Source organism: Euprymna scolopes, chromosome 1 (assembly GCF_053919585.1).
Source record: "Euprymna scolopes isolate OS-2025 chromosome 1, ASM5391958v1, whole genome shotgun sequence".
Lineage (NCBI taxonomy): Eukaryota > Metazoa > Mollusca > Cephalopoda > Sepiida > Sepiolidae > Euprymna > Euprymna scolopes.
Genome location: NC_136482.1, coordinates 53,601,324 through 53,628,541, shown reverse-complemented (window position 1 = coordinate 53,628,541; position 27,218 = coordinate 53,601,324). Strand labels below are relative to the sequence as shown.

At 33.5% G+C, this 27,218-nt stretch overlaps 2 protein-coding genes across 4 annotated transcripts in view; one reads left to right on the top strand and one right to left on the bottom strand.

Moving 5' to 3' along the window:
- LOC145296667 (uncharacterized) overlaps positions 1-27,218 on the top strand; it is a 109,905-nt gene that overhangs the window by 23,774 nt on the left and 58,913 nt on the right. The window lies entirely within an intron of this gene.
- LOC145296251 (H(+)/Cl(-) exchange transporter 7-like) overlaps positions 25,341-27,218 on the bottom strand; it is a 594,517-nt gene continuing 592,639 nt past the window's right edge. For all 3 annotated transcript variants that reach the window (XM_080142486.1, XM_080142534.1, XM_080142525.1), the window contains exon 23: positions 25,341-25,897. In XM_080142486.1, the coding sequence (XP_079998612.1) occupies positions 25,799-25,897 (99 nt within the window). In that variant the 3' untranslated portion in view covers positions 25,341-25,798. The remainder of the gene's footprint in view (positions 25,898-27,218) is intronic.

The window sequence follows — 27,218 nt, the reverse complement described above, 5'->3', positions numbered from 1 at the left end:
CACCTGATCCGCATGATCCTAGAGGGGGGAATAGATGACGACACGGAAGCCGCGCTGATAAACTTAGATCAGTCCAAAGCTTTCGATAGGGTCGACCATCGTTTCCTGGCATCTGTCTTAGAGGCCGCCGGTTTTAAACCGGACTTTTGCAAGTGGATCTCCATAATGTATCGACAGCCCATGGCTGTCGTGCAAGTGAACGGAAAGCGCTCGAAACCCTTTGTTATCTCTCGGTCGGTTCGTCAGGGTTGTCCGCTGTCGCCCCTGCTTTATGTCCTGGCTTTGGAGCCTCTTCTCCGCAAGCTGAGACATGGGGAGGCAAATTCGGCCCTGCGCGGAATGGCTCTGCCTGGCGGCACAGCTGCCAAGGTATCCGCGTTCGCCGATGATGTCACGATCTTCGTGTCGGGCTTCAGAGACATTGAGGTCGTGTCGGAGGCACTCACACAGTACGAAAGAATTACAGGGGCCAAGATAAACCGCAACAAGTCGGTAGGACTGCGGTTGGGCGCATGGAGTGGCAACGCAAACCTCCCTGCGCCCTTCAGCTGGACAGATGGCCCGGTCCGGATCCTCGGCGTGTGGTTCGGACCGGGTCTCCAGCTTGACAAGAATTGGTTGGAGGTACGGTCAAAGGTGGAGGCTGCAGTCAATTCGTGGCTTCCTAGGAAACTTTCCTTAAAGGGTAGAGCTGAGGCGTGCGCCACTTACGTCTTTCCTCTCATCCTTTACCGACTGGCCGTACTTCCCCTGCCTGCACAACACCTAAAAGCTCTTGTCAAACTCTTGTCCTCGCTCCTTTGGGACAGAGGAAGACACTGGGTGAGCAGACAGGTCTGTATTCAACGTCCGTGTGAGGGAGGCTTGGGAATGCCGGACTTGAAGTGTCATCGAGATGCTGAGAGGCTGGCCTTCCTGAGCCACTATATGCAGGAGGAGCAACCGTGGCACCCCGTGGTTACTGCCGCCTTCCCCGACCTCGTTCTCGACCCTTCCATCGAGAGCCGTCGCAGGCCGCGGGGAGAATCTGCCTACATGAAAGAGTGCCGAGCCGCGCTAAAACGACTACCAAGGTCCAGTGACCTTGTGACTGCTACCCGTAGGGAACTCCACAGGGATCTAGTGAAGGGGGCCGCTGACGACCCGCTATGCGCGCGTTTGGGGTGGCAGCAGAGTGAGATCCGCTCCGCGTGGAGCTGGGCGCCAGGTTCGAGTCATCTGAACAATTCGGAGTTCTCTCTGACCTGGCGATTGGCCCGAAATGCACTTCCACTCAACAACATACAATGCAGTTCTGGGTTTCTGGAGTCGCCTGATTGTCCCCGTTGTGGGACAACGGCTGTGGAAACTACGGATCACGCTTTCTTCGATTGCCGCGAACTCCGCCAGTACTGGTCGTATGTCAGTGGGGTGACGGCTCGCATCGATCCTGAGCATCCTCGCCCAATTACTGTATCCAATGTTGTGGACAACGTGAGGCCGCCGTGGGACCGGGAAAGACAAATGGTCTACGTTACGATTCTGGCCGTGGCGAGAATGGTGATTTGGACGTCGCGTCTGCAAGGTTGCCGGGGGGTGTTGTCTTTTTCTGATCAAGATCTGATCGCGTTCTTTAAACACCAACTACGGGTGAAGATCAGATGTGATAGAAGAAGGCTGCATCGCGCGGCATTTGACAGAAGATGGATACATGTGGCAAGTCTGTGTGTACGAAGAGGAGCCAGATTTGAATACGTGTTCCCCGCCTAGGTGTGGAACGCGCAGTTCTGTAAAGTTAAATTAAACAAGTAGTCTCTCAGCTAGCTGAGTGTGTGTTCCATCCCTCCCCGATTAGGAAGCCTCCAAGATCCCCATCCCCTCTTACCTGCAATTTTTGTTTTCACCCCTTCCTCTAAATTTTACCCATCTTGGAGAAAAAGAAATACAAACTAACCTCCATCCCTTACCCACAAAATTTTCTTTTCTCCATTCACCCCCATCTAGAGGGCATCCCCACCTAGAGACTGACCCGCAGAAGCGAGGTTCCTTTTACAAACCTAGTGGAACGGGCAGTCTATCAACTAGACGGGGTTGGGAGGGTCCTACTAATCACCTTTTGTTTTTTCTTCCCCCTCCCTCGACACAAATGAATTATTGTTACCATTTTATTGTTATCTTTTTTTGTTTTTACACGTCAATAAAAAATGTTTTAAAAATTGGGAGTTACTAGGACGTCCCCCAATATGAAAGGGTGAATGCGGTATTATGGTGAAAGAAGATACTAGCTGGGAGAAACTTTTGACTTTGTTTAGTTCTGGAGTGACAAGGATGACCAACGACCCCCAAAATCCCCCCTTTTGAGTTGGCCATGTGCCTAAGTTTTTTGTTCATCGTTGATTTTTTTCTGTATTTTTTTAACATGAATAAAAGATTTAATATCTCAAAGTGTAGTATCTGTTCCGGCAGATGCTGCAAGCAAAGACCATTGCCCTTGTGGCAATCTTCTGGTCCATGTAGGGGCAACCCTACTTGGGCCAGCTGGAAAATCACTATCCAGCTCCCATTTCCCACCTCTCGGGAGCTGGTCCCCTTTTCCCTTCCCCCTGCCCTTCACTCCTCACTTTAAAAATTGGCTTTGTGCCTAATTTGCTCGGTGGGGGAGCAAATAAATACCGCCCGCCTGGGAGTTTGGAAGCCTCCCGAATCCATCGACACAGTCGAGGAACCCCTGTCAAGGGTCCCCCACCCCGCAGCAGCAGCAGCGGCAGCGACAACATCAACAACAGGAGCAGCAGTATTTCAAAACAGTCTTTTTCAAGGCTAATAAGTTTTTCACAAACTACTCCTGCTTGCATCCTGAGACCAGCTTCAGCCTCTCCAGCAGCTCCAGTCTCAGGCTCCAGCAGCTCTAGATTCCAGGCTCCAGTAGCTCCAGTCTCCTGCAGTTCCAGGCTCCAACAGCTCCAGTCTTCTGCATTTCCAGGCTCCGGTCTCCTGCAGTTCCAGGCTCCAGATTCCAGGCTCCAGCAGCTCCAGTCTCCTGCAGTTCCAGGCTCCAGCAGCTCCAGTCTTCTGCATTTCCAGGCTCCGGTCTCCTGCAGTTCCAGGCTCCAGCAGCTCCAGATTCCAGGCTCCAGCAGCTCCAGTCTCCTGCAGTTCCAGGCTCCAACAGCTCCAGTCTTCTGCATTTCCAGGCTCCGGTCTCCTGCATTTCCAGACTCCAGCAGCTCCAGACTACAGTTCCAGTCTTCAGCTCCGGCGCCTCCCAATTTTTCAGCGACGCTCTCCCCTGTGTTGCTTGTCCACTGCTACCACAGGATTCCAACGATGTCATCCTCTGCTTGCTAACACCATATTCCCACGGTTCTTTGACAACACTACTATGACTCGCTGATCAGTTTGCCGACAACTCTTTCGTTTTGCCTGCCGGTATTCCTACACCGCCAGCTTGACGTTTTTTTCCGCAAGTATTCAGAATTTCTTTCTTTCAGCTCTGAACTTACATAAACTTTTTCTGCTCGCTAGCTTTACTTAAACTTTTTGCTTACGCTAGCTTGCTTGAGACACTTCGCTTATACAAACTTACTTGAACTCACATGATCTCTTGTTGTACATGCTATCCTTTTGTACTTTTGCTTGTGCTAATCTTATATGAACCTTTTCCTGCTTATGCTAGCCTTATTGATTATCGCTCATGCTACCCTCTATTAATTATTGCTCTCGCTAACCTACCTGTACTTTTACATGTAATAAGCTTACTTGCCTTTTGCTTTGTTTACGCTAGCCTACTTGTACCTTTCACTTTTGCCAGTTGTCTTGTATTGTTGTTAACATCAACCTACATGTACTTTAATTTGGCCAAAAATCTTCTTAAACTTTGTTTTTCTACAGACTACCGGCACCTTACGCTACCGTCTCACAAAATCCTAGTCTATTTTGATCCCCCCGCCTTTTTTTCGTCAAAAATAAAAGGACGACCTTTTCGTCTTTTAAACGATCAATCCGTGTCTGTCGTTTCTTCTTTGCCAGTTCACCGATTTTCTTACTGCCCGTGTCATCCTTCATATAAGTTGTAGAGTCGATCGTCTCCGGACGATCAGCTACCGCAACATATGTGCAATTTAAACTTTTTTCGATATTTTCATTTTTTAATGTCTTGACTAAACTGTACAAAGTACCATACAAAATGGAGTCTTTACGCGACTATTAAGAAAAAAAACAACAATATTTTCATTTGATGAAAATATTTTTAAAAGAAGTTCGGCAACTTTTTTTTTTCTTAATTAAAAAGTAAACGTTATGGTAAGATTATTAAGAAATTAGACCTTAACCTTTAAAAACTGAATTTAGGAAAACTCGTCCCGGGAAAACTTGTCTTCAGAAAACTCGACCCCTTTCGCTAGGTAGGAAAACTAGTCCCTTCTTGAATAAATATCGATTGAAAACACATTTTATGATCGTTCTTAAAGGAGATATTGTTTTTAAAATAGACTATAGTCCCCCCCCTAATGTTTTTTAAAAATATTTTTACTTGTTTAATGTTTTTGTTTTTTTTAAATAAAATCGATTTTCTAAGTGTCCGTTTTCTACCTAACTGGCTAAGTTCTTAGTGGTTTCACTTATTTTAAAGCGTTTAATGTGTTCATAAACGAGACCGCATATTTTTTTATATTAATATAAAAAGAATTTACTTATTTACTGTTGTTTATAAAAGGGTAAAATCGATTTTTATACCTCGCCGACTATGTTGTTTGTTGTTTAATTTATTTGGAATCGTTTATTCGTTAAAGAAAAAAAAACACAGAAAACAAACAAAAAACATGTGGAGTGTTACGTGAGAACGAGAAATAATGTCCAGTATATCACATCTTAGGGGTCTTGATAATCGCTAAAAAATAGAAAATTAAAGAAATTACTGAGGGAGATTTGGTTTTAAAAAGAAAATAATAAATTTTAAGATTTTTTAAAATATAATTTAAAGAGGGGGGGGGGTAAAAACTATATCTCCCTCCGAAAAACAACCAACAAAAAATGAAATTAAAAAGATTCTTGATAAACGATAGCGGAGTTTTCAATAAAATTGATTAATAAATTTATTTAGTGATTACTTTTTCTCTTAATGATTGATTTTAGAATTTTGAAGTAAAAATTTAAAAAATTAAAAATGAGTTAACGAGAAATTGTTAGGACATGGCATCTCTCACGCCAAAAAAATATTTCGCTTTTAATTTATTAGTTAATTTTTGCAAAATTTGACAGGACGACAATAAATGTTGATAATTGATAATCAACCATCTCAACAAAAATAACCTTCTTAGTGACACTCAATATGGTTTCCGTTCTGCTAGATCTACAGCAGATGTGCTTACAGTTATATCTCATAGGATTAGCAAATCTCTCGACGGAGGCAACCTTTCTAGGGCAATTGCTCTTGACATATCTAAGGCCTTTGATAGGGTATGGCATAAAGGTTTACTTCATAAGATCTCTAGCTATGGTATAGCTGGAAATGTCTTCTCAATTATTAAATCATTTTTTTCTGATAGGTTCATAAGAGTAGCAGTTGAGGGGCAAAAATCAGAAGCTCACAGTATTAATGCCGGTGTCCCTCAGGGGTCCATCCTGGGCCCAACTCTTTTCCTGATCTACATTAATGATCTTCCAAATCACATCCTTACATCATTTGTAGACATTTATACTGACGACACTACCATTTATGGTAGCACATCTAAGACAGTAAACGACCAAGTTCTCTCCAATTCTCTCTCCTCTGATCTTGAGCATGTGGTACAATGGGGGAAAAAGTGGCTGGTTACTTTTAATGCATCTAAAACCAAGCTTCTATCTTTGCATCATCAACGTTCTGATCCCCATCTGGCATCAACTGAAATGAATGGCTCTCATCTTGGGGAGGCTTCATGTTTTGACAAGCTTCTGGACTTAACCTTTACTCCTGATCTAAAATGGAATACATACATCAAATCAAGGTCGCTGGAAAAATGATGGGATCCTTCTATCGATCCAGTAGATATCTACCTGCTGATACAATTCTCTACCTATATAAGAGCTAGGTACGTCCAAGGATACAGTATTGCTCTGGGCAGGAGCTGCTAGGAAAAACATCTTGCCTTGACAGAGTTCAGAATAGACTTCATAGCCTAGTTGAGGCGGGGACCCTTTTCTCTTCCCTGCAACCTCTTTCTCACAGAAGAGACGTTGCGAGCCTGTCTCTGTTTTATCATTATTTTCATGGCAAGTGCTCGCGTGAGCTCCAATCTATAGTTCCCCCTCGCCAAACATTCACGAGAAACACTTGTTTGGTTGTAAACACTATCAATAATTTCCCCCACTCTTTATCTGTGTCTAAACCTAAATGTAAATTCCGTGAACAATGCTTCTTTCTTAGAACTACACACCTGCTGAAATCTCTTCCGTTTACCTACTTTCCAGCTGACTACAATATGGCCGTCTTCAAGTCCAATGTAAACAAGTTCTTGATGAACCGTTCCCCTTAAGTAATCCAATTTACCAAATTTACACTTCTAACGATTACTATGATATTGTCCTTTTGACCACTGCACACTCTTTAACCCCTACCCTCGAGTGGCCCCTGGGCCTTGATAAGTGTTTGTTCCTTTGTAAAAAAAAGAAAAATGTAATCATCAAACATGATTTACAAAGATAAAGGGGAACAACTTGGTGAAGTTATAAGTTATCTCCCTTTTGTTGTGGAAGTAATTATATTGTTTTTATGCTGTTTTGTTTGTTTGTTCGTTATTATTTTATTTAATATATTTTTTCAAGGTACCGACAAAATGGACGAATAAAGATAGGGGGGAGCCGATTTATTATAATGTTTTTGTAGGTTTCCGGCTACTTTTTGATTATATTTGAAAGATTAAAGACTAAAGTAAATTTCCAAAAGGAAAAAAATATTTGTACACGTGAAAAAAAAATTATGATAAATGTTTTCACGGCAAGCTAAGTATCAGCTAAATTTTGAAGTTAAATAGATTCATTAAAAGATAAATATAAGTTTTCTGGTTCTATTTCAAAGATAATTAGTAAAGCAAAATCCTAAGATAATGAATTAAATAAATAATTTAAAAAAAAAAAAAAAACGCCTTGTTTGGACAAAAAATTTATTAATTAGCTTAAACAGCGAAGGATTCATTCCTATCCTGAACGTTTGTATCATTTTTACCATTTTTTAATTTAATTATTTTTCTATGTTCCTATTTAAAAAAAATTTTTTATATTATTATTGTTCAAGATTATATAAAAATTATATTATGCCGAAAGCTTCACATTCATGCAAGCAAGGAAAATATTAGAATCTTACATATAAAAATTATTCTAAACCTGCAATCAAAAAAAAAAGTAGAAATATTTTTTGCAATTATAATTGTTTTGTGTGAAAATATTGAATAAAAAATGCTTAATTCAATGATAGTTTGAGAAATTGATTTTTCTTCAAGTTATATCGAATTCATTAATATGGACTTTAGGGTCTTTTTTCGTAATGTTCTTGTGAAAATTAAATATATTTTTTTAATTGTTATAATTTACGACGCTTTATTTTCATAAAAAAGCAAAAATAAATTCATTCATTTTTTTTTTTACTACTGAAAACCATAACTTTAGTAAAAGTAATTTTGTTTAAATAAAATAATACATTTTCACCAAGATTTAAATAAAAATAATAATGCGTTCATTATATTCCGTGATCATTATTTGATAAATACTAAAAATTTCATAAAAATGGGTTAATTTTCTGATTTTTGGTGAATTTTTAAGTAAAGGAAGGGGTCAAAATGTTTATACATTTTGAGCATCGGCATTCATTTTGCACGTACCTAATTTTTTCATCAAATTTTTTTTTCAATTTGTAAGGTAGGAGTAATATTATTTGTTCTTCATGGAACCATGGTATTTAATGAATTGTAATGTCACTGCAATGAACATATCCAAAAATTACGAAAAACGATAAGGTAGAAAATTAATTATTAATAAAAAAAAAAGTTGTTGAAGACAATTAGCGAAAATTGAGTTTTGCCAAAAAAAAAGAAACTGGAGACTTCGAATCGTATCAAAAGGGAGGTAAATATTTTCTGAGAACTGCAAATCAAAACGTTAATTTCAAAACAAAAGATATAATTTAAAAAATAATTAATAAATGAATAAATAAACGAAAGACGTTGTGTTTTATTTATAGACAAGATGACCCAATTTAGTTAAACTTTCTTTCTCCAGTTGAAACTCTTCTAAATGACTTCAATTATAATATTGTTAATATCATCGTCTGACACCATGCCAACTGTTTTCACCCACCCACCCTCTTCTCCTTTTCTTCCTCTTAGTGTATTCATACCACCCTCTATATCTTTATATTAACCTTCCCTTCTTATCACTCTCTCTAACTTAACTCTAACCCTAAAACTATCCTTTTAAACCCCCACCACCACGTCTTTAACAGAATTTTGATTTTTGTAATTAATTTAAACCCATAAAAGCTTTAGCTTTGCTTCACGCCAGTCATAGCATATTTTCTCTCCTCAAAATTTGAAAAGGTCTGGAACCTTTTTAATTTTTGTATTTTAATTTTTCTTGCCTGATGAAATCAAATATGATTGAAACAGCCTGCACATCGTAGCAAGATATGATTGTATTTACATAAAGAATAATAAAAAAAATATTTAAAAATATAATTTGCTTTCTTTGATTGAGCACTATCAATGGCCCTTGTTGAAATTCAATTATTCTTAATTTTTGGATATCTTTCTACCTGAAATAAGTATATATATATATATATATATATATATATATATATATATATGGTGACCGCCAATTTATTAAGTGTTTTTAATTTACATAGCATAGTCTGTTTTTAAAAATCTACAAAAAAATCAGGTAATTATCTAATCAATATAAAATTTTCTGCGATTAACAAGTAAAGAATGCACTTTATATGAATGTAACTTTTTTTTTTACATATTCGTTGTATAAATAAATTTTTGGGGACTTCATGCCCCCCCCCTTCCTCATTTGTCCCTTGTTCGACCCCTTAAAGTCCAAGCGATCCACTAAATACACACTCATTTTGCGGTAAGAGGGTGAACGAGTGTAGAAAAAACAAAAAGCAAAAAAATTTCATAGGGTGCCTTCGATATCGAAGACTGAAATGACAAATTTGAATGTGTTTAATTTTTTTATTTTGCGTTTTGAAGTGTGAGGTTCATTGAGTATGTCATCAGTGATTATTATATTTCAGATGAGAATAAAAAAAATTTTTTTTTTACAAAAACGCTAAAATAGGCATACTTTTAAATCTTTAAAAAATAAATTTAAAATTTTATTTTAGAATGTATAAACTTTCCATAAAGAATGCTTTTGATGTATAAACTTTACATAAAGAATGCTTTTAATGTATAAACTTTACATAAAGAATGCTTTAAAGAATCGATACCAAATAAAAAAATAAATAAAAAGACAGGCTGTGAAAATTATAAGTGATAATTGTATCTGTGTATTACGGTTTTTTCAATATAGGGTACAAAAAGTTGTTATCTCCCTTTTTGAAAATTAACTATAAAGACATGGAGTTCCATAGATGATTGTTGTGACGTTCTAACAAGTTACATCCTTTCAGAGGGTTACCAAAAACAGCCTTTTAAGGACCATCAAATTCTAATGAAAGCTTTTGTCAACTTGATTTATGCAATAAAGAATTAGGGAAAATACAGTATGCATGTATGTTTATGGAAAAAAAGTGTGGCTCATTGGTTATTATTAATTAGAAAATAAGAAAGGAAAAATAATTTTAATCATGAAATTAAAAACTGACTAAAAATTATATTAAAACTGAGAAATATAATGCCAAAAATTTATGTTTGATGTAAAAATAGAAAAAAGCAGTTTTCCTCTATTTTTCTCTCAAGTATTAGGAAAAATTTTAAGCTTGATTGATTAATTATTATGAAGGAAAAAATTATAAAGCTAAAAATAACATATCTCATCATGAATGGTGTTTGTAATTATAATATAATTCAATTATTAAAAAAAAATGTATTTGCCTGTCTAGTTACATTAAAATTCATGAAAATGCTTAAATAAATATTTAGCCGTGACTGGGTTCCCATACCTAAAATCCAAGATGGCGGCGGTAAGCACATGGTTTCTAAAAAAAAAAGTTTCAATATCGCTCCTTTTTTTTTTTTTTTTTTTTTTTTTTTCTTTTGTTGGTCTAATGAAATGGTCTCCGTGAATTAGGATTCCACTGGAACATGTATGCAAATGTGTAACCAATAATGTTTCTATAATAAACAGACACTGTATGTATATATATATATATATATATATATATATATATATACCCCACAATTTTAATGAACTACCGTTCTGCCAGATCAAACATACCCATTCCTGTGTCTCGATACATCTTCTATCATTATATGTAATCAGTTTTTTAAAATAGTCAATCATATAGGAGCCTATTCATGACCACACACACACACACATTCAGCTTTATATTATAGAGATATATATTAGGTACGGGCAAAAATGGGTTTCCGACTACTTTTTGATTGTCTTTGAAAGATTAAAGTTAATTTACAAAAGGAAAAAAATATTTGTACACGTGAAAAAAAAAGTTATGAAAAATGTTTTCACGACGAGCTAACTAATTCATCTAAATTTTGAAGTTAAATAAATTCAATGTAAAAATCCTTTGAAAGATAAATATAAGTTTTCTGGTTCTATTTCAAAGATAATTAGTCAAGTTCTAAGATATTGAATTAAAAAAATAAATAAATAAATAAACACCTTGTTTGTACAAAAAATAGCTTAATTAGACCCCAAAAGCGAGAGATTTTGGCTTTATTCAATCGAAAGAAAACAAAATCCTCATCACATGTATTATATGGATACCCAAAATTTCAGACAGTTGAAAGGCTGTCTAAAAATGACGTTAGGTTGTTAAAGGGAGGTAGGGGTGCTGTTTTTCTTTTCTTTCTCCCAGATGTGCATCCATACATTCCTATTGTGAACGTTTGTCTAAATTTTACCATTTTTTAATTTAATTATTTTTCTATGTTCCTGCTTGTAAATTAAAAAGTTTTATTTTTCAAGATTATATAAAAATTATGTTATGCCAAAAGTTTCACATTTATGCAAGCAAGGAAAATATTAGAATCATATATATAAAAATTTTGTGAAACATGTTATCGAAAAAAAAGTAGAAATATTTTTTGCCATTAATTTTTTTGCATGAAAATATTAAATAAATAATGCTTATTCAATAATAACATCGATAGTTCGAGAAATTAATTCTTCTTCAAGTTATATTGAATTCATTAAAACGGATTTTAGGAGCTTTTTTCGTAATGTTCCTGAAAAAATTAATTTTTTTCCTTTTTTACTGTTACAATTTACGATGTTTTATTTTCATAAAAAAAGCAAAAATAAATTCATTCCATTTTTTTTTTTTTTACTACTGAAAACCATAACTTAAGTAAAGATGTTTTTCGTTTTAACAAAATAATACATTTTCACTAAGATTCAAATAAAAATAATGAGTTCATTATATTGCGTGATCATTATTTTATAAATACTGAAAATTTCATTAAAATTGGTTAATTTCTTGATTTTTAATGAATTTTTAAGTAAAGGGGGGGATTGGCATTCATTTTGCATGTACCTAATGTATATATATCTAATATATAAACGGCTATATGCCTGTCTGTCTTTCTGTCCGTCTCCATATTTTCAAATTTTATCTTCTTCAAAACTAAAAGTTACAGAGTGGCACTAGGGGCCTCAAATAATTGGATTTTTTGAAGGTCGTTCTTTTATGGGTCTTTAGCCGATTAAAATTGTGTTTAAGGCTGGGGGAGGGGGTCAAAAATCCGTCCAAATAGAAAAAATTGTTATACATTTTGTACATTCATCTTAGTTTATTTTTAATCAATCTATATGCATGTCACGTTGGTACAGTGGTAACGTCACCAGCTTTGAATGTTACAGTTTCGGTTTCGATTCTAAGTGATAATACCTAAATACTGTTTTTTATACTTTGGAAATCACGACTTTATAATAATATATTCATTTTTTTCCGTTTTTTTTTTTTTTAAATAATAAAAAAAGTTTACTGAAGTCAGCATTTGTTTTTTTCTTCCGGCAAATATATTATCAACAAATACGTATTATTTCATATATATATATTAGTGATGGGACGATGCCAAAATTTTTCCCGATTCCGATTCCGATTCCGATTCCGTTCAAAATTTCCGATTCCGATCCGATTCCCGCTTCCGATTCCGATTCTTGTAAAATTTATACATATTTAATTAGAGATTTTTTTTTGTTTGTTTTTTCGTAAATTTTCAAATTATTACATAAACCCCTGGTTAATGTCCGCGTATATTTTATCTCAAATGTTTGCCTTGTAATTGATTAAAAATTGTAACACAACAAAACATGTATTTTGATTTTAAAACAAAGCTATATTGTACCAGTTCGTATTTACTGTATAACATGCTACTTACATGAATAGTGGAAAATATTCGAAGATTGGTAGGCAAAATAAGAAAACGATGTAAGAACAATATATTTAACAACGCCACTTAGCAAAGCCACATCTCATTGTTACGAACGAATTTCTAAATAATAATATTACTATTATGAAAACCATTTTTAACGTGAGATTGCGTGAGCTTTCTGTGCTTTCTCTCGCAGCTAAATCCCTATTCCAAAATGAAATATTACTTTTATAGATTACGTGTTGGAACATTTTTTTAATTGGCGGAAAGAAAAGCGATCATTTAGAATTTAGAGTGTAAGATCAGTTTCGAATATAAATTTAACGTAAAATGATCATCATTTCTGGCCATCCTAATTCTTTATGGATATTAACTAAAATGTTTCCCACTAAATTAAGTTCGGTTTGCAACGTTGTAAAACCATTTGTAATCGCTTAAAAAGTAGACACCCTATCCCCAATAAGCGCACATAATTTAAAATTGGTAACACACTACAGCTCATGTTACGTTATATTTATTTGTGAAACTGACCGTCTATTTTAAATTCCTAATCGTTTTATATTAGTGTTGTGTCGATTAATCGGAATCGGGAATCGGATAAATCGGTAATTTTGGGGGTATCGGAATCGGTATTGGAATCGGAAAAATTTGTGCCTAATTTCCGATTCCCAAATCGATTCTTTTAATATTTTTAAAAAGTTCATTTTCAATTGTTTGTACCGATTATAAATATTTCTTTCTTTTAAACTATTAGTAAAACTAAAGATCTAAACTTATTTTATATGCGTAAAATAAACAAAACAAAAATTGAAACTTTGCGAAAATTCGCTAGGTAACCTTTAGAAGAATGCAGTTTATTTTCAAAGTAGCGAAAGAATTGTCTAAAATTAAAGAAATATTTTGCCCAGAAAAATAATATCAAACATTATTGCTAATTAAATGAAAAGTAGAATATAAAAGTGTTGGGTTTTGTCGGTATGTTTGCTGCTCCCTCACTCGGCAATCGGTATTGACAAATATAACAAGCCGTGCATGCATGGCCCCCCTCTATGTGAGGAGGGGGGATCGAATAAAGTGATAAAAAAAGTGATACATAACTGATAAAAAAACAATTTTGAGTGAAAAAAAAATTTTCAAAAGTTTTCAGAAAAATGACTAAGTTCAACTTTTGCTCCACACCCAATATTAGCCCTAAAACCTCCAGGGCTTGTGACTCTGATTTTTCCCAGGGTCAGTGATACTTCCATCAGGTGTATATCAGGTATGCCCATGGTTTTGCCAAGTTTCAGAAAAATCTAATGAATGGATGAAAAGTTATTCTGAAAAATATGTCAATTTTGTCTATTTAGAGTCATTTTGAGGTATTTTTTACCTCTTTTGCCCCCATGGGGGAGCTGATTACTTGTAAAAATGGACAAACGGCTATGTTTCAGGCCTTAAGACATGTAAATTTGAGTTCAGCACCATAAAAAAACACTAAATAGAGATACATAATCACATTTTAGACAAATATGAAAAAAAGAGCCTAAAAAAGGGGTGGTTTTTAGCCCTAAAAGTTCCCGGGGGGCGCAAACCAGAGTTTTGCCAGGGTCAGCGATACTGAATTTACATTTGCAACAATTGCCTTCACATTTTGGACAAGTTTCAGTAAAATCTAATGGACGGGAAAAAGTTATGGGGCCAAAAGTGTCATTTTTGCCATTTTGGGCATTTTTTACCCCTTTTCAGCCCCTGGGGGAGCAACGAGAGTTTTCTTAAAAAAAAAACTCGATGTTGTGCACATCTACGTATTGGAGTACAACTTGTGGCAAAATTTCAGAAAAAAGTAATGGACGGTTATCCGGGAATCATCCGGACGAACGGACGGACGAACGCCACTGAAAACTATAGTCCCTCTCCGATAAATCGGGGGGGGGGACCAACAAGGAATGGGCAAAATTGTGAAAAGGCTTGGCCTTTGATTTAATTTGAAATATGCTTCCAGTGTGATTTTCTTTGATTCTGCCGGTATTGTTTATGTTTATACTTAAGGATTGCTACGCCGAGGCCTCCGTGATATATATATATATATATATATATATATATATATATATATATATATATCACGGAGGCCTCGCTGAAGCCCGCCAATCTCACTCAAAAGTTGAGTTGAAAGTATTATGGGGTAATTAACACCTTCGATGCCGTTGGTTTCAACAACAATACTTTTTCACACCTACTTGCCAAATTTCTCAAGGAGTTTAATATGAAAAGATTTCAAACTAATAGAGTTTTATTTTATTTTCCTGGAGCCACATTGTCTGACACCGGCGCATTTTTCTTGGGGTTCGGAAAAGTTAAAAATATACATGAATATCTCACAATGAATTTATCAAAGTCTGGATAAAATAGATAAAGAGAAAACATTTAGAAATTTTTCAGATTGAAAAAGAAATTATATTTACATTTAAAAGTCCCCCCTCATTGAAATTCTACTTTTGGATGATATTTGTAAACCCACTAAAAACCAAATTATTTTTAGATCTAGGATGAAGCTCTAAACTGTCTTCACGTATTAAAAAAGGGTGCTTGTGCAGTTTACATTATGTTAAAAAACGAAAAATAAAAAAATATATATATTCTACGTACTCGTTATGGAATGAAGTTCTCATAAAAAAATCACGTAATTTCATCAAATAGTTTTTATTTTATGCCGTAAAAACGATTTGGGAAATTCAGAATCTTCCTAAAAAAACTGCGATAATTAGTCAAGGGAGCGTAAAACAAAAACTATTTAATGAAATTACGTGATTTTGTTATGAGAACTTCATTCTATAACGAGTACGTAGATCTATAGAGTTTAGTTTTACTAATAGTTTAAAAGAAATAAATATTTATAATCGGTACAAGCAATTGAAAATTAACTTTTGAAAAATATTCAAAGAATCGATTTTGGAATCGGAAATTATACACAAATTTTTCCGATTCCGATTCCCCGAAAATTACCGATTTAACCGATTCCCGATTCCGATTCCGATTCATCGGCACAACACTAATATATATATATATATATATATATATATATTTAAAGTGATGGTTGTGTAGTTCCAACGAGAGAAAAAATGTATATTTAAAAGAGTGTAGCCATCAACAATTGTGGGTTTTTTTTAAAGGTTTTCATCATATTTTTATTTTAAAATATTTTTATAACGCGTTTCGAGCTTAGGGTGTGCTCTCTTCAGATATTTTCGTAAAAAGTTTTTGTTTAAAATGGGAGTTTGTAGATATGCCTCCGCTGATATTAAATATGTTTTTCAGAGTGATGCGATGCGTGTGTTCAGTGTTCAGACATTCTGTCTCCAACTCTAAGTGTTCACAGTGTCCGGTCAAAGTTAGTTTCAAAGAGTGTTTTAGCGGAGGCATATCTACAAACTCCCATTTTAAAGAAAAACTTTTTACGAAAATATCTGAAGAGAGCACACCCTAAGCTCGAAACGCGTTATAAAAATATTTTAAAATAAAAATATGATGAAAACCTTTAAAAAAAAAACCCACAATTGTTGATGGCTACACTCTTTTAAATATATATATATATATACACACGCGCGTGTGTGTGTGTGTGTGTGTGTGTGTACATCTAGTGTTAACAGTTTATTGCAGTTTCTTGATTTTATCCACTCATCAAAAATAATTTATTGTGATAACAAGGAAGTAAGAGTAAGGGAGATGAAAGTTTGGTTATTCCTTATTTTTAATTCATATTTTAAATTACATTGACATTTTTTTAATCTTAATGTTTTTATCAGTAGTATAAACTTTTCATTTTATTATTCTACCATTTTTATTTGTTAGTTTTGTTTAATATATTAATTGGTAATTATCTATATAATATAAATCTCAGCTGTCTGTTTAAATGTATGTATGTATGTATGTATTTATGTATGTTTTTATATCTTGCAAAAACTTTCGACAGAGGCGACGAATCCTAACCAGATTGATATCATTTTGAAACTCGATATCTCGGACGACAAATATTGCAAAATTGGCCCAAAACATTAATTCCTTCACCCTAAACTTGGCCATTTTATACAAGGAAGGGGTCCATGTTTTTCGCCGACATTTTAGCAAGTCATTGTCACTGTTGGATTGACTTCGATTAATTTGAACCTTTTTGACTTCTGGTCGCGTCATGGAGACATCAGCAAAGACATCTGATTTTCTTTCACTTTCTTTTCTGGCTTCACGTCACAGGTTCGACCCTGCCTGCCTACTGTTATTTTGATTCCCTCTCCACGGTACTACCATTTTTTTTTTTTTTTAACACCTCTGTCCACATTCACGAGTTCAAGCCTACCTGCCTACTACCACTTTTTTTTTTTTTGCTCAACACACACCTCCAAACACCCTGGCAACGCCGGGTACCCAGGCTAGTCTGTACATTAAAAGATAATTGCTATTATTTTTTACATATAATCATTAAAAAGGTTATTTTCCATCCTGCAATTGTTTTTACTTAATCTGTACTTAATAACACAGCAAATATTTCTTTTTGCATCTGCATTTTGAAAATTTATGAATTGATATTTCTCATCTAAGTAAAATTTACAACTTTTACTATTGTAGGATAAGCTAATTCTAAGATTTCCAAATTGATATTAAAAATAATATTTCCCTCAAATAATTTTGGACAATGTGTTGCTATTTCTGCATTTTTTTACTCCTATGTTAATCATATCTATGCTCGAATTTTTTTCTGTTGCCCTTATTATGTATATGTATGTATATGTATGTATATGTATGTATATATTTATAGAAGATGAAGAATAAAAGAACAACAATATAAAAAGTATCAATACTAATGCACATAAATTTTATCGTTGATTCAATAGGGAGATTACATCAATCGAGGGTGTAGGATAAATATGCTCTTTATACCTAGGTATTTCGATGCCTAATGTTTCTCATCAGAAGAGGAGAGAAGGTGTTAGGTAACATATTAGAAATGTGATGTCTAGTGGTGACTGCATTAGGAACAGAATAGTGGGGTAAGAGAGGGAGAGGTAAAACATTGTTAATGTGGAGAGAGGGAGGAAGGAGAACTATAGTAATTAATGCGAACATTCTGAATATCGCATAGTGGATATAAGTGGTATGTAATATTTATATATATAAATGTGCGTGTGTGTGTGTGTGCATGCATGCATGCATTTTTATAGTAATAGTTAACAATGTAGGTTATTTAGTCCTGTTCCCAGTTCGGTTTATGTTATTTAGTCCTGTTCCCAGTTCGGTTTATAATAAATACTTTGCACAAATTAAAGTGAACATGACTTCTTGATTCATTTCCATCATCAGAGATTAAACATGACCCTTACTCCCTCATAAAGTATAACGTTAGAAGATTTATGAATATTTGTTCCTAAATTCAACTGGAAGAAAGTAGTGGAATTTTGTGTAAATTTGTTTGTTTGTTTGTTTATTTGTTTGCCTGTTTTAACACACACAAAAAAACTTTTTTACACTCCCAGTGTGAAATTAGTATGAGAGGACTTGAATTCAGTATAGCTAATTCTGTAGTGGTGACATCCATTAGGCTAACAATGTACCCCAGCGAAGTCTTTTATAAAATATTATTTATTTATTTCTAATACAAATATTCAATTTTTTAATAAACATGTTGTAACTATCTGATATTAAAGCCATTTTAGTTTGTAATTGTTTGTTTGTACATTTTTAAACTTAATGTAAACAACTCCAAATGTATATTGATTTATAATTAGTAAAAATGAGTTAAAATGTATTATTTGGGTTTAACTTTTAAAATCCAGCAGGATAACTTAGTGATAATTATTTTGTAAACAAGTTTAAGAGTTTCATGTGAAGAAACTACAAATTTTGTTTTTAAACTAATCATATTCATTTTTAATCGGATGTGAGTGAACTCAGGGGTCAATCCTTGGACCTTTATTATTACTGATATTTATAAATGACCTCCCAGGTAAAATAGTCTCTGAGATGGGAATATTTGCTGATGACACTACGCTCTATCATAGGCGCGAGGGGAAGACGTATGAACACATATCCAGGCAAGGTGAAAACCCTAGAGGAAAACCTCCAGTCTGCAGTGGAATAGGGTCAAAAATGGATGGTAACGTTCAAGGCTGCTAAGACTAAGCTTGTTCCCTTTAATAATTACAAGAAACCTTTTCAACCACCAATAGTTATAGCTAAAGGTACATTACTTGAAAGTACTTTGTTCAAACTCCTCGGCTTAACATTCACTAGGAATATGAGTTCAAACAGATATATCGAGACCATTGCCAAGGCTGTTGTGAAGAAGGTGGGCTCTCTCTACTGCGCTAGAAAGTTACTTACGACTGAAAGTATCCTGTACCTTTACAAGGCCACCATTCACATATGTATGGAGTATTGTTGTCACATTTGGGCTGGTTCATCTACTACTAGTCTTTCACTCATGGACAGGGTTCAAAAGAGAGTCTCAAACCTGATAGGTCCTGAACTGTAATCTAAGCTTCAACCTCTGTCTTAAATATTACATTCCTCTGCCTGTTTTAGAAGTATTTTAATTGTGAATGCTCCGAGGAACTACAAGCCCTTGTACCCCTTCGATGTAAATACCCCCAACTAACAGCACCCCTACACAGGAGAGATCCCTAGATGTAAGAAGGCCTTCTACTCTAATAGTTTTGTTCCCAGAACTGCTAGACTTTAGAATTCCCTTCCAGGTTCCTGCTTCCCCAACTGTACTGTCATGCAGATGTTCAAGTGTAACGTGAGCAGACATTTTGCTGCTCAACTCCCTACATAGTATCCCTGCAACTACTGTCCCTGATAGTAGCTCCCTACATCAAAGTAGCACTGTGTCTTGTTTGGGATGAGAATGTAAAAAAAAAAGAAAGATAGATTCCTTAAAAAAATGTTTGTCCAAGCTTTTTTACATGCATAGTTGCCCAGGTCGACATGAAGTTCAGTTGGGAACATACCTACTATACTATGGATATTGATCATTTTCATTGTGGGCAATGTCGATACCCCCACAACAATTTCCAATATAAAAGAATGGATAAAAACATGTAAATATAATCGTCCCCCCACCAAAAAAAAAGTATGTGATACCCTCTCCACCAGATATTTCAGCAGAAAGGATACAAAGAGAAGAAGCTATTCTCCAGATATTGAGCACTTTTTGTTGCCTGTGGGCTGGAAAAAAAACTCCCCGCCCCCCAAAAAAAATAAAATAAAAAATAAATGGATCCAAACAACTTTTGTTTCAATAAAAATAACAGCAAGTTCCCGTGCGACCACAAAGAAAAAAATATTATCCACATTGGCAGGCTCAAACCTGAAATGCAAAAGAAGGGAAAAGGTAATTTGCAAACGATTTTGTGAACTGTACCACAACAACTTATGACATTATGACCCTGAAAAAATAAGGTTTATAAACATTAACGCGTGTATGACTTGCTAAAAGTTTAAGAACAAAATGGAATTTCTTTCACTGACTTTTTTTTTTTTTGTAAAGATACTTTTTCACTGGCTTTTTTTTTTTTTGTCAATAAAGGAAATTTTCGATATGTTTTTTTTTTTTTTTTGGTATTTTTGTTTCTAAATGTGTGGCTTAAGTTTCAATTCCTGGAATGGTCAAAGATTCTGTATAGAAGTTTCAAGAATAATAAAAACAAACAAATGAAATCCTTTCAGTTTTTAAATTTTCCTCGTAAGTGTTTTTTTTTTCTTTGTTTCAATATTTGAAAAAATGCAAAAAAAATTTATGTCTACATGGAATTATTTTTTCACACTAGAAATTTATTGAGATTACCAAATTATTTTATTTGGTTAAGGTTTTTTTATATGTTTCAAAATTTTCCAGGGGAAATAACTCGAGACCCGTTTCCAAAAATATTGATGTCGGTAATAATAATTCCAAATAAATTCAATTAAATATATTAACAATATAAATCAACTTTAAATAACAATCTTAAATAGAATACTTAAAACAATTCTCCTGCTAGAAATAGTAACTAACCTACAGCTATTTAAGAAAAGCTATTTTCCTTAATGTAATAGGAAATGAAGTTACCTCTTAATCATATATTTTGCAAGAATCATACTACATATAGAAATAAATGAAATAGTAAGGTAACGGATCTTTTGTATATATTAATTAAATTGTGAACAAACAAACAATTAGGCAGTAATACGAATTCATATATATATATACTAGCTGGATGCCTGGCGTTGCCCGGTCTTACAATATGCTTAAACATGATATTTTAATTTATGCAGGTCGGGGTTTATATTGGTGACAACATATAACAGGGAACTCCGAACAATGGCATTTATATCTGTTTACATCACGACGACAACTGTGACGATTCTTGGGGACTTTATATTATTAATATGGACTGGGAGATATGATGCAACTGGGGAGATACATTATTGATGATGGTGGGGAAGACACATAATACTTGGAAGGGTTATACAATGTTCATTTAAGATGATGATGGACAAAACACATTTACCTTTCAATAATGACGGCACAAAGACAAACAGTTACAAAATATAGATGGTGTTCTTTATTCATCAGCTGGCCGATTGATGACTCAGGAATTCAAGCTTGTATGACTAAGCTTGTATGGTCTCCTGCCCCCTTCACCTCTAAGAGCATCAGCTCCACTAAATCGCTGTCTGACTCTTGTCTCTAACTGACTCTATCACTATGATTGTGATTGTCTTATTGTCTCCAACTTTGAACTCTGTCTCAATATATTGAGAATCTCCTTTCTTTATGATGTCAGAAGTGTGGTCAACCAATGTGACTTTATCACATTTTAATTTACCCGTGACCTTTGTACATGTATCTAACACCTCTCATAAACAAAAGAAATCCATAAATTAAATTGTATCATTTAACCTATTTCTTAAATAACATTTTCAACTTTGTTATTGTTCATTCTTTTAACTGGCATTTTTAATATCCAGTTATTTCTTAAAGAATGGACAATCGCTCTATCTCTGTCATAAATAATATTTAGTTATTTGCGAGAACAATGCCAATGTTCTGCATGCCTAGGATTTCAATATCTATAATCGGTACTCCTGCAGTATTTTACCCACCGATTTCACGATCTTAGCCGAGCGTTGACGAACGCTTTCGGCGTTAACGCCGACGAAAGCCGAGAATTCGGAGCTACGCCGACGGTGCAAGAACGCTAAAAGTATGTGAATAGCAACAACATTACAAGGAAAAGATATTACACACACACACAACAAAATGGATAAAATTAATACAGAAAAATTTGGATAAAATAAATCACAAACACTTACCGTAAGTTTTTTTAAAGTAAAATAAATTTATTTTGTTGAATATTTTTTTTTTGTTTTCCGATAGTTTTTTTTTGGGGGGGGGCGGGGTAAGCAACAGTAATAAACACTTCAATGCTTTTTGTTTGTTTGTTTTTAACAAAACGTTATTAAACAGTAACAATTTTTTTTTTTTTTTCAGTAATGTTTGTAGGGGGCGGGGGGACACAACAATTACTGTTTATCTTTAGTTCCAACTGGAAGATTTTCTACTGACTGTAGAGGCAAAGTAGGGAGCAAAGGGTTTTCAGAGGATGTGGAAAGAAGAAGCTCCTTCCCCAACCGGGTAGCCTTCCGCGATTTGATTTATTATGGAGACAAAAGGGTTGTGTCCAAATTTTTGTCTCCACATAAATTCGCATAAATATGTTTCCAACAGCTCCCGGTTTTTTGTTTTTTTTTTATCGCTAAATTAAATAGCTTAAATGAAAGGCTGTGTATTTTTACTTTGAAACAATAAAATAACTGAAATGAAACGCTATGTGTGTAATTTCAAAGAAAATTATTCGTCTGCTGCGCGTTCGTTTGAAGCGCCCTGATTGGCTGATAGAGTATCGTACCGCTCGCCATGTTCCGGCGTTTTCCGACGGATGTCGATCAACGCTCGGCTAAGATCGTGAAATCGGTGGGTAAAATACTGCAGGAGTACCCTATAATCTTTTAACACTTGTCTACTGGGTTCGATTGTAGCCTTTTCCTAATATCATTTTTAAACTTATCTAGTTTTGCTTTCTTACTTACTGGGGTCTCTCCCTTTTCATAACAATTATAGAGTCAATTCTCTAATGATTATTATATATTACAAGGAATAATTTGCCCAGTGGACTAATTCACAAAAAAAAATTATAAAAACATAAAATAAATAATAATGATACAGTGGTTATTAAATTCTATCTGTGTTTGTTTACAATATCAAGTCAGCTTGATGATGAATGCCCTGGAAACTCACTTCTGATAATGTTTAGTTTTAAAATATGCAAACATAGAAATGATTTGCGGTGATTTTAAATGGTATCTCTTCTTTTATCGTAAATTGAGTTATTAATAAGAAAAAAATAAAATAAAATTGTGAGGTACACCCGGGCTTGAACACAGGATCATTCAATCTGTAGTTGAATGTTGTACTACTGAGTTATACTTCAAGATGTCAGCTAATATGTTTTTTCTAAGAACAAGTTAATTGTTGAAATTTTATTATCTCCCTTGCTGGTGCAACCTAAAATATTACCCTGTAAAAATTCTTTTTTCATCTGTAAGAAAGAAAAGCTATTTTAAGACCGGATTTTTTCGATTTTCAATACTTATCAAACGAATTTCTATACAAAACGTACCTAAGAACACTGCCAGGGACATAAATTACCTTTGGTCTAAATTTACAAATGATAGGCTCAGCCGTTTCAGAACCTATAAGGAAGGGACTCACACACACAAAGTGACTTTTATATAATAGTAGATTTATATATATATATATATATATATATATATATATATATATATATATATATATACAGGGTGTCTGTAAAGTTACTATACAGTCTTATTGTTTTATTGTATTATATTTGTATTAATAGTTAATATTTATTTTTTTGCAGGTTTATTTAATCAATATCTTACTGTACTGTTAATATATTACAGGGTGTCTGTATAGTAACTTGTAAGACTGTATAGTAACTTTACGGACACCCTGTATATATATATATATATATATATATATATATATATATATATATATATATATATATATATATATACTAGCTGTATATACCGGGCATTGCTAGGTTGAAATATATTGGTGGGTGGAGCAGTTAGTCATGTATTGTTGAAGAGACACTGAATATCCTAACTTGTTACGATTTTCCTGAAAGTGGATGACGTGTTTGATTTATTGAAGCATAAAACATCCATCGTTATCTATGAAAATTAAATGGGAAATAATCTTTATAACATCAAGGAGAAATAACTCCCAAAGCTTAAATAAATAAACTTACTTCCATTTTTAAAAGCAATTGGTGTCAGGTAATTATAATAAAAACAAATTAAATTAAATATAAATTAAATTAAAAATAAATTAAATAAATCAACTTTAAATAATATTTCTAAATAGAACAATTAAAACAATTTTATTACAACAAATAATTAACAGCATGGAGCTAATGATTAAAATAGATTAAATTTATGTATGGAATCAAGGTTACTTCTTAAATGTAGATTTGCTTTGAACTTTGAATATATATAAATCATTTCAGTATGTAAAATAATTTGTGAAACAGTGTATATTTTGTACATATTAATCAAATTTTGAACAGACAGGAATATGACTTTTACTATATGTATATATATATATATATATATATATATAAGCCTATCTTTAAAACTCAGATAACACAACCATCATATCTTTCTTTCCATGCAATGTGTGTCTTTTCTTCTTCTTCTTCTTCTTCGTCTATTCATTTAACGTCCTTTTTCCTAAGATTTCAGCCAGTTGTTGATACTTCGCAAGCTCATTCTCTAGTTCTCACATTCATTATCAGAACATTAGAAACTGTACAAATGTTTTCTTTTCTGAGCAAGTGTTTCAGTTTATTTAGAATTCAATATGAGTGCCAGCATTCATCATTAGTTTCTTAATCCGTCTGAGAATCACATCAACTGTTAATATTTGTTTTTAATAATGAGTCAACATTTATCATATCAAAAACACTCAAGTCCTTATGAGATGAATAGATTGATAGTTGAAAAAAGGGCAATTCTTTCCCTTTTTTAAACATATGTACTCAATTTTTTCTTACATGCTAAACAACTTGCTTTTAGAATGTTCCGTTGACTCTTTGAACTGTTATTTTTTATGAACAGTTATTTTTTTTTTTTCATCGTCTTAAACTGACCATCCCATTTGGCATAAGGTAAGAATGTTCGCTAATGAGTTGGGAGACTGGAGTTCCGTCTTCGGTCAAGTCATACCGAAGACTTAAAAAATGGTACTTAATGCCCCTTTGCTAAACACTTAGTATAATAAGGATAGGATCAAGGGTAAGTGGAGTAATCCCGAAAATGAAGCAGCACCCTCTTCTACACATTAGTGTAGCAACTAATGAAAAGGGAGTTTTCAGATTGTCCTCGACTATAGTCTGTTACTTAAATTTTTTTTTAAGTTGTTGAATAAAATTTTGTATGAATAGACTTTGTTATTCTTTTTTTTTTTTTTTTTTTTGATGGTGTATTATCTACAAGTGATATTAGATGTGGTGACATATTACAACCGTTTTTCTTCTATCATCTTTGATAAATATGGATTGCAAATTCACATATGGTAAGAAAAAAATCAGTTATTTCCAAAATGTCAACAATTTTTATGCAGGTATTAACAAAACAATAAAAACTTAAAAATTTACTTTTAGATTAATTAAATTCAATAAAAAATGTTGTTTTGTTTTTGTTAATAACAACAATAATAATGTCAAAGGTTAATCATAATTTTATTAGCATTTTATAAGTAGGAATATAATCAAACTATCAACAATTTTTCTTTCCCAGATTTTATGTACATCAGTTATTGTGTTTAAATTGAAATTTATTCGTTTAATGCTGCTGACATTATTAATGTTTTTCATTCATTCAAAAAATCCCCCTCCCTACAAGGCCAAGTTATTCTTTCCCTCCATTAATTAATATTATGTCCTTTTCTTTTTTGTATTTTTTGTTTATTTATATAAGAAAAATGTGCAAAAACGAACCCGCTTAAATAAAATAAAGTTCTGTAAGTTGAAAATTCTCTGCATATCTGAAAAAAGGTGGATCTTATCTAGGAGTAGGAGGAGTAGAAGGATAAGGAAGTGGACGATCATGAAAATAGAAAATTCAGATGGAATCAAACATGTGAGGTATTTTCTTTGACTCGAACAATGCACCGGATGACTTTATAAGTCAGAAATTTCCAGAGTCTCAATTTGGACAATTCCACGTTTTGCCTCAGCTCGGAATTTTGCTAAATCTTTCCGTGAAACCATTCCTGTTACCTGAAAAGGGAAAAAGAAAGAAATGAAAGTTATTTCTATTGAATCAACATGAACATAAATCAATCCTGAGATTGATAACGTAAAGATGAGACAAAGTTTTATTTGGGCCATATTTTTCTATATTGTAGTAAGTTGTTTTGCCATGGAAATGCTGATAAATCAACAACTATTTATTTGATTAGGCTGAAATTTTGCATGGTGGCTACTGTTATCAAAGAGTATCACGTCAACATATAAAATTTTAAAGAAATTTTAAAGTTCCAATCCCATAACAAATTTCACCTTTGTCTGAACTTTTCAAGGTTGAGATTATATAAGATACTGGACTTCATTGACTACAATATAGGCCACATAGTGAATCTCTATGATGAACAAAACCGAAATTATAACCAAAAGTGTGACTTTCACTTTTCCATGACCTTGATTTTAAAATTAAAGTTAGACTATTATCAATAGTTTGATCAATTTTGTTCAAGTGACATGGATTCTGGGCGGTACACAAACAAACATACTCAACCAAAAAAGTAACTCCAGTCTGGTGGATGTAACAAGGAAAGTCACTTTCATTTTATGTTAACAATTGCAAAGTGCTTTCAAGAAGAGCAATTGATTTTCACCGGAGTTCAAGCAAACTACTTTTCCATTTTTGAATCAACCAAAGTTTTTTCTCTCCTGCTGAATTACATAAGATTAGATTAATTTCACAATAATCAAGAGGGAGGCCACTTATTGTTTCAAGTTCACCAATTACTGCCTTTATACAAGATTTATTTAATAAATTTCAGCATTATTTAGAGAATTGGTGATTAGGCAAATATGATATTAGTGTGATTTAACCAAATGACAAAATTAACAATAGTTAACATTCTATTATTTAAAAAATAACAACTATATAACAAATGAATAAAAAAAATTGTAATAAAACACATTATGAAGTTCAATTGAAAAACAACACAGGAAGTATTGTCAATTTCTACTTTTTGCATAATCATCGGTTTAACAACTGTTTTATATGTTGACATGTGTTGGACAGCTTTTAGAAATTGACTTCCTAATAGCCTATCTTTGGTCAGGTTTTTATTTACCCATCTTTCTCTCAAGTCCACCCTTTTCTTGAATAAGATATTTGTATTTTTGTGGTTTTTAAAGAATTACAAAGAAAATTATTTTAATTCTTAAACCAAAATATGCATCAGCTGAAACTAACCATCGAATTCATAATAAATTATGTTCACCTTTGAGGAGACATTAAATATTTTGTGGATTAAAATAAATTGATACACTATATGTAAACAATTTCAGAGCACAAGGATAATAGCTA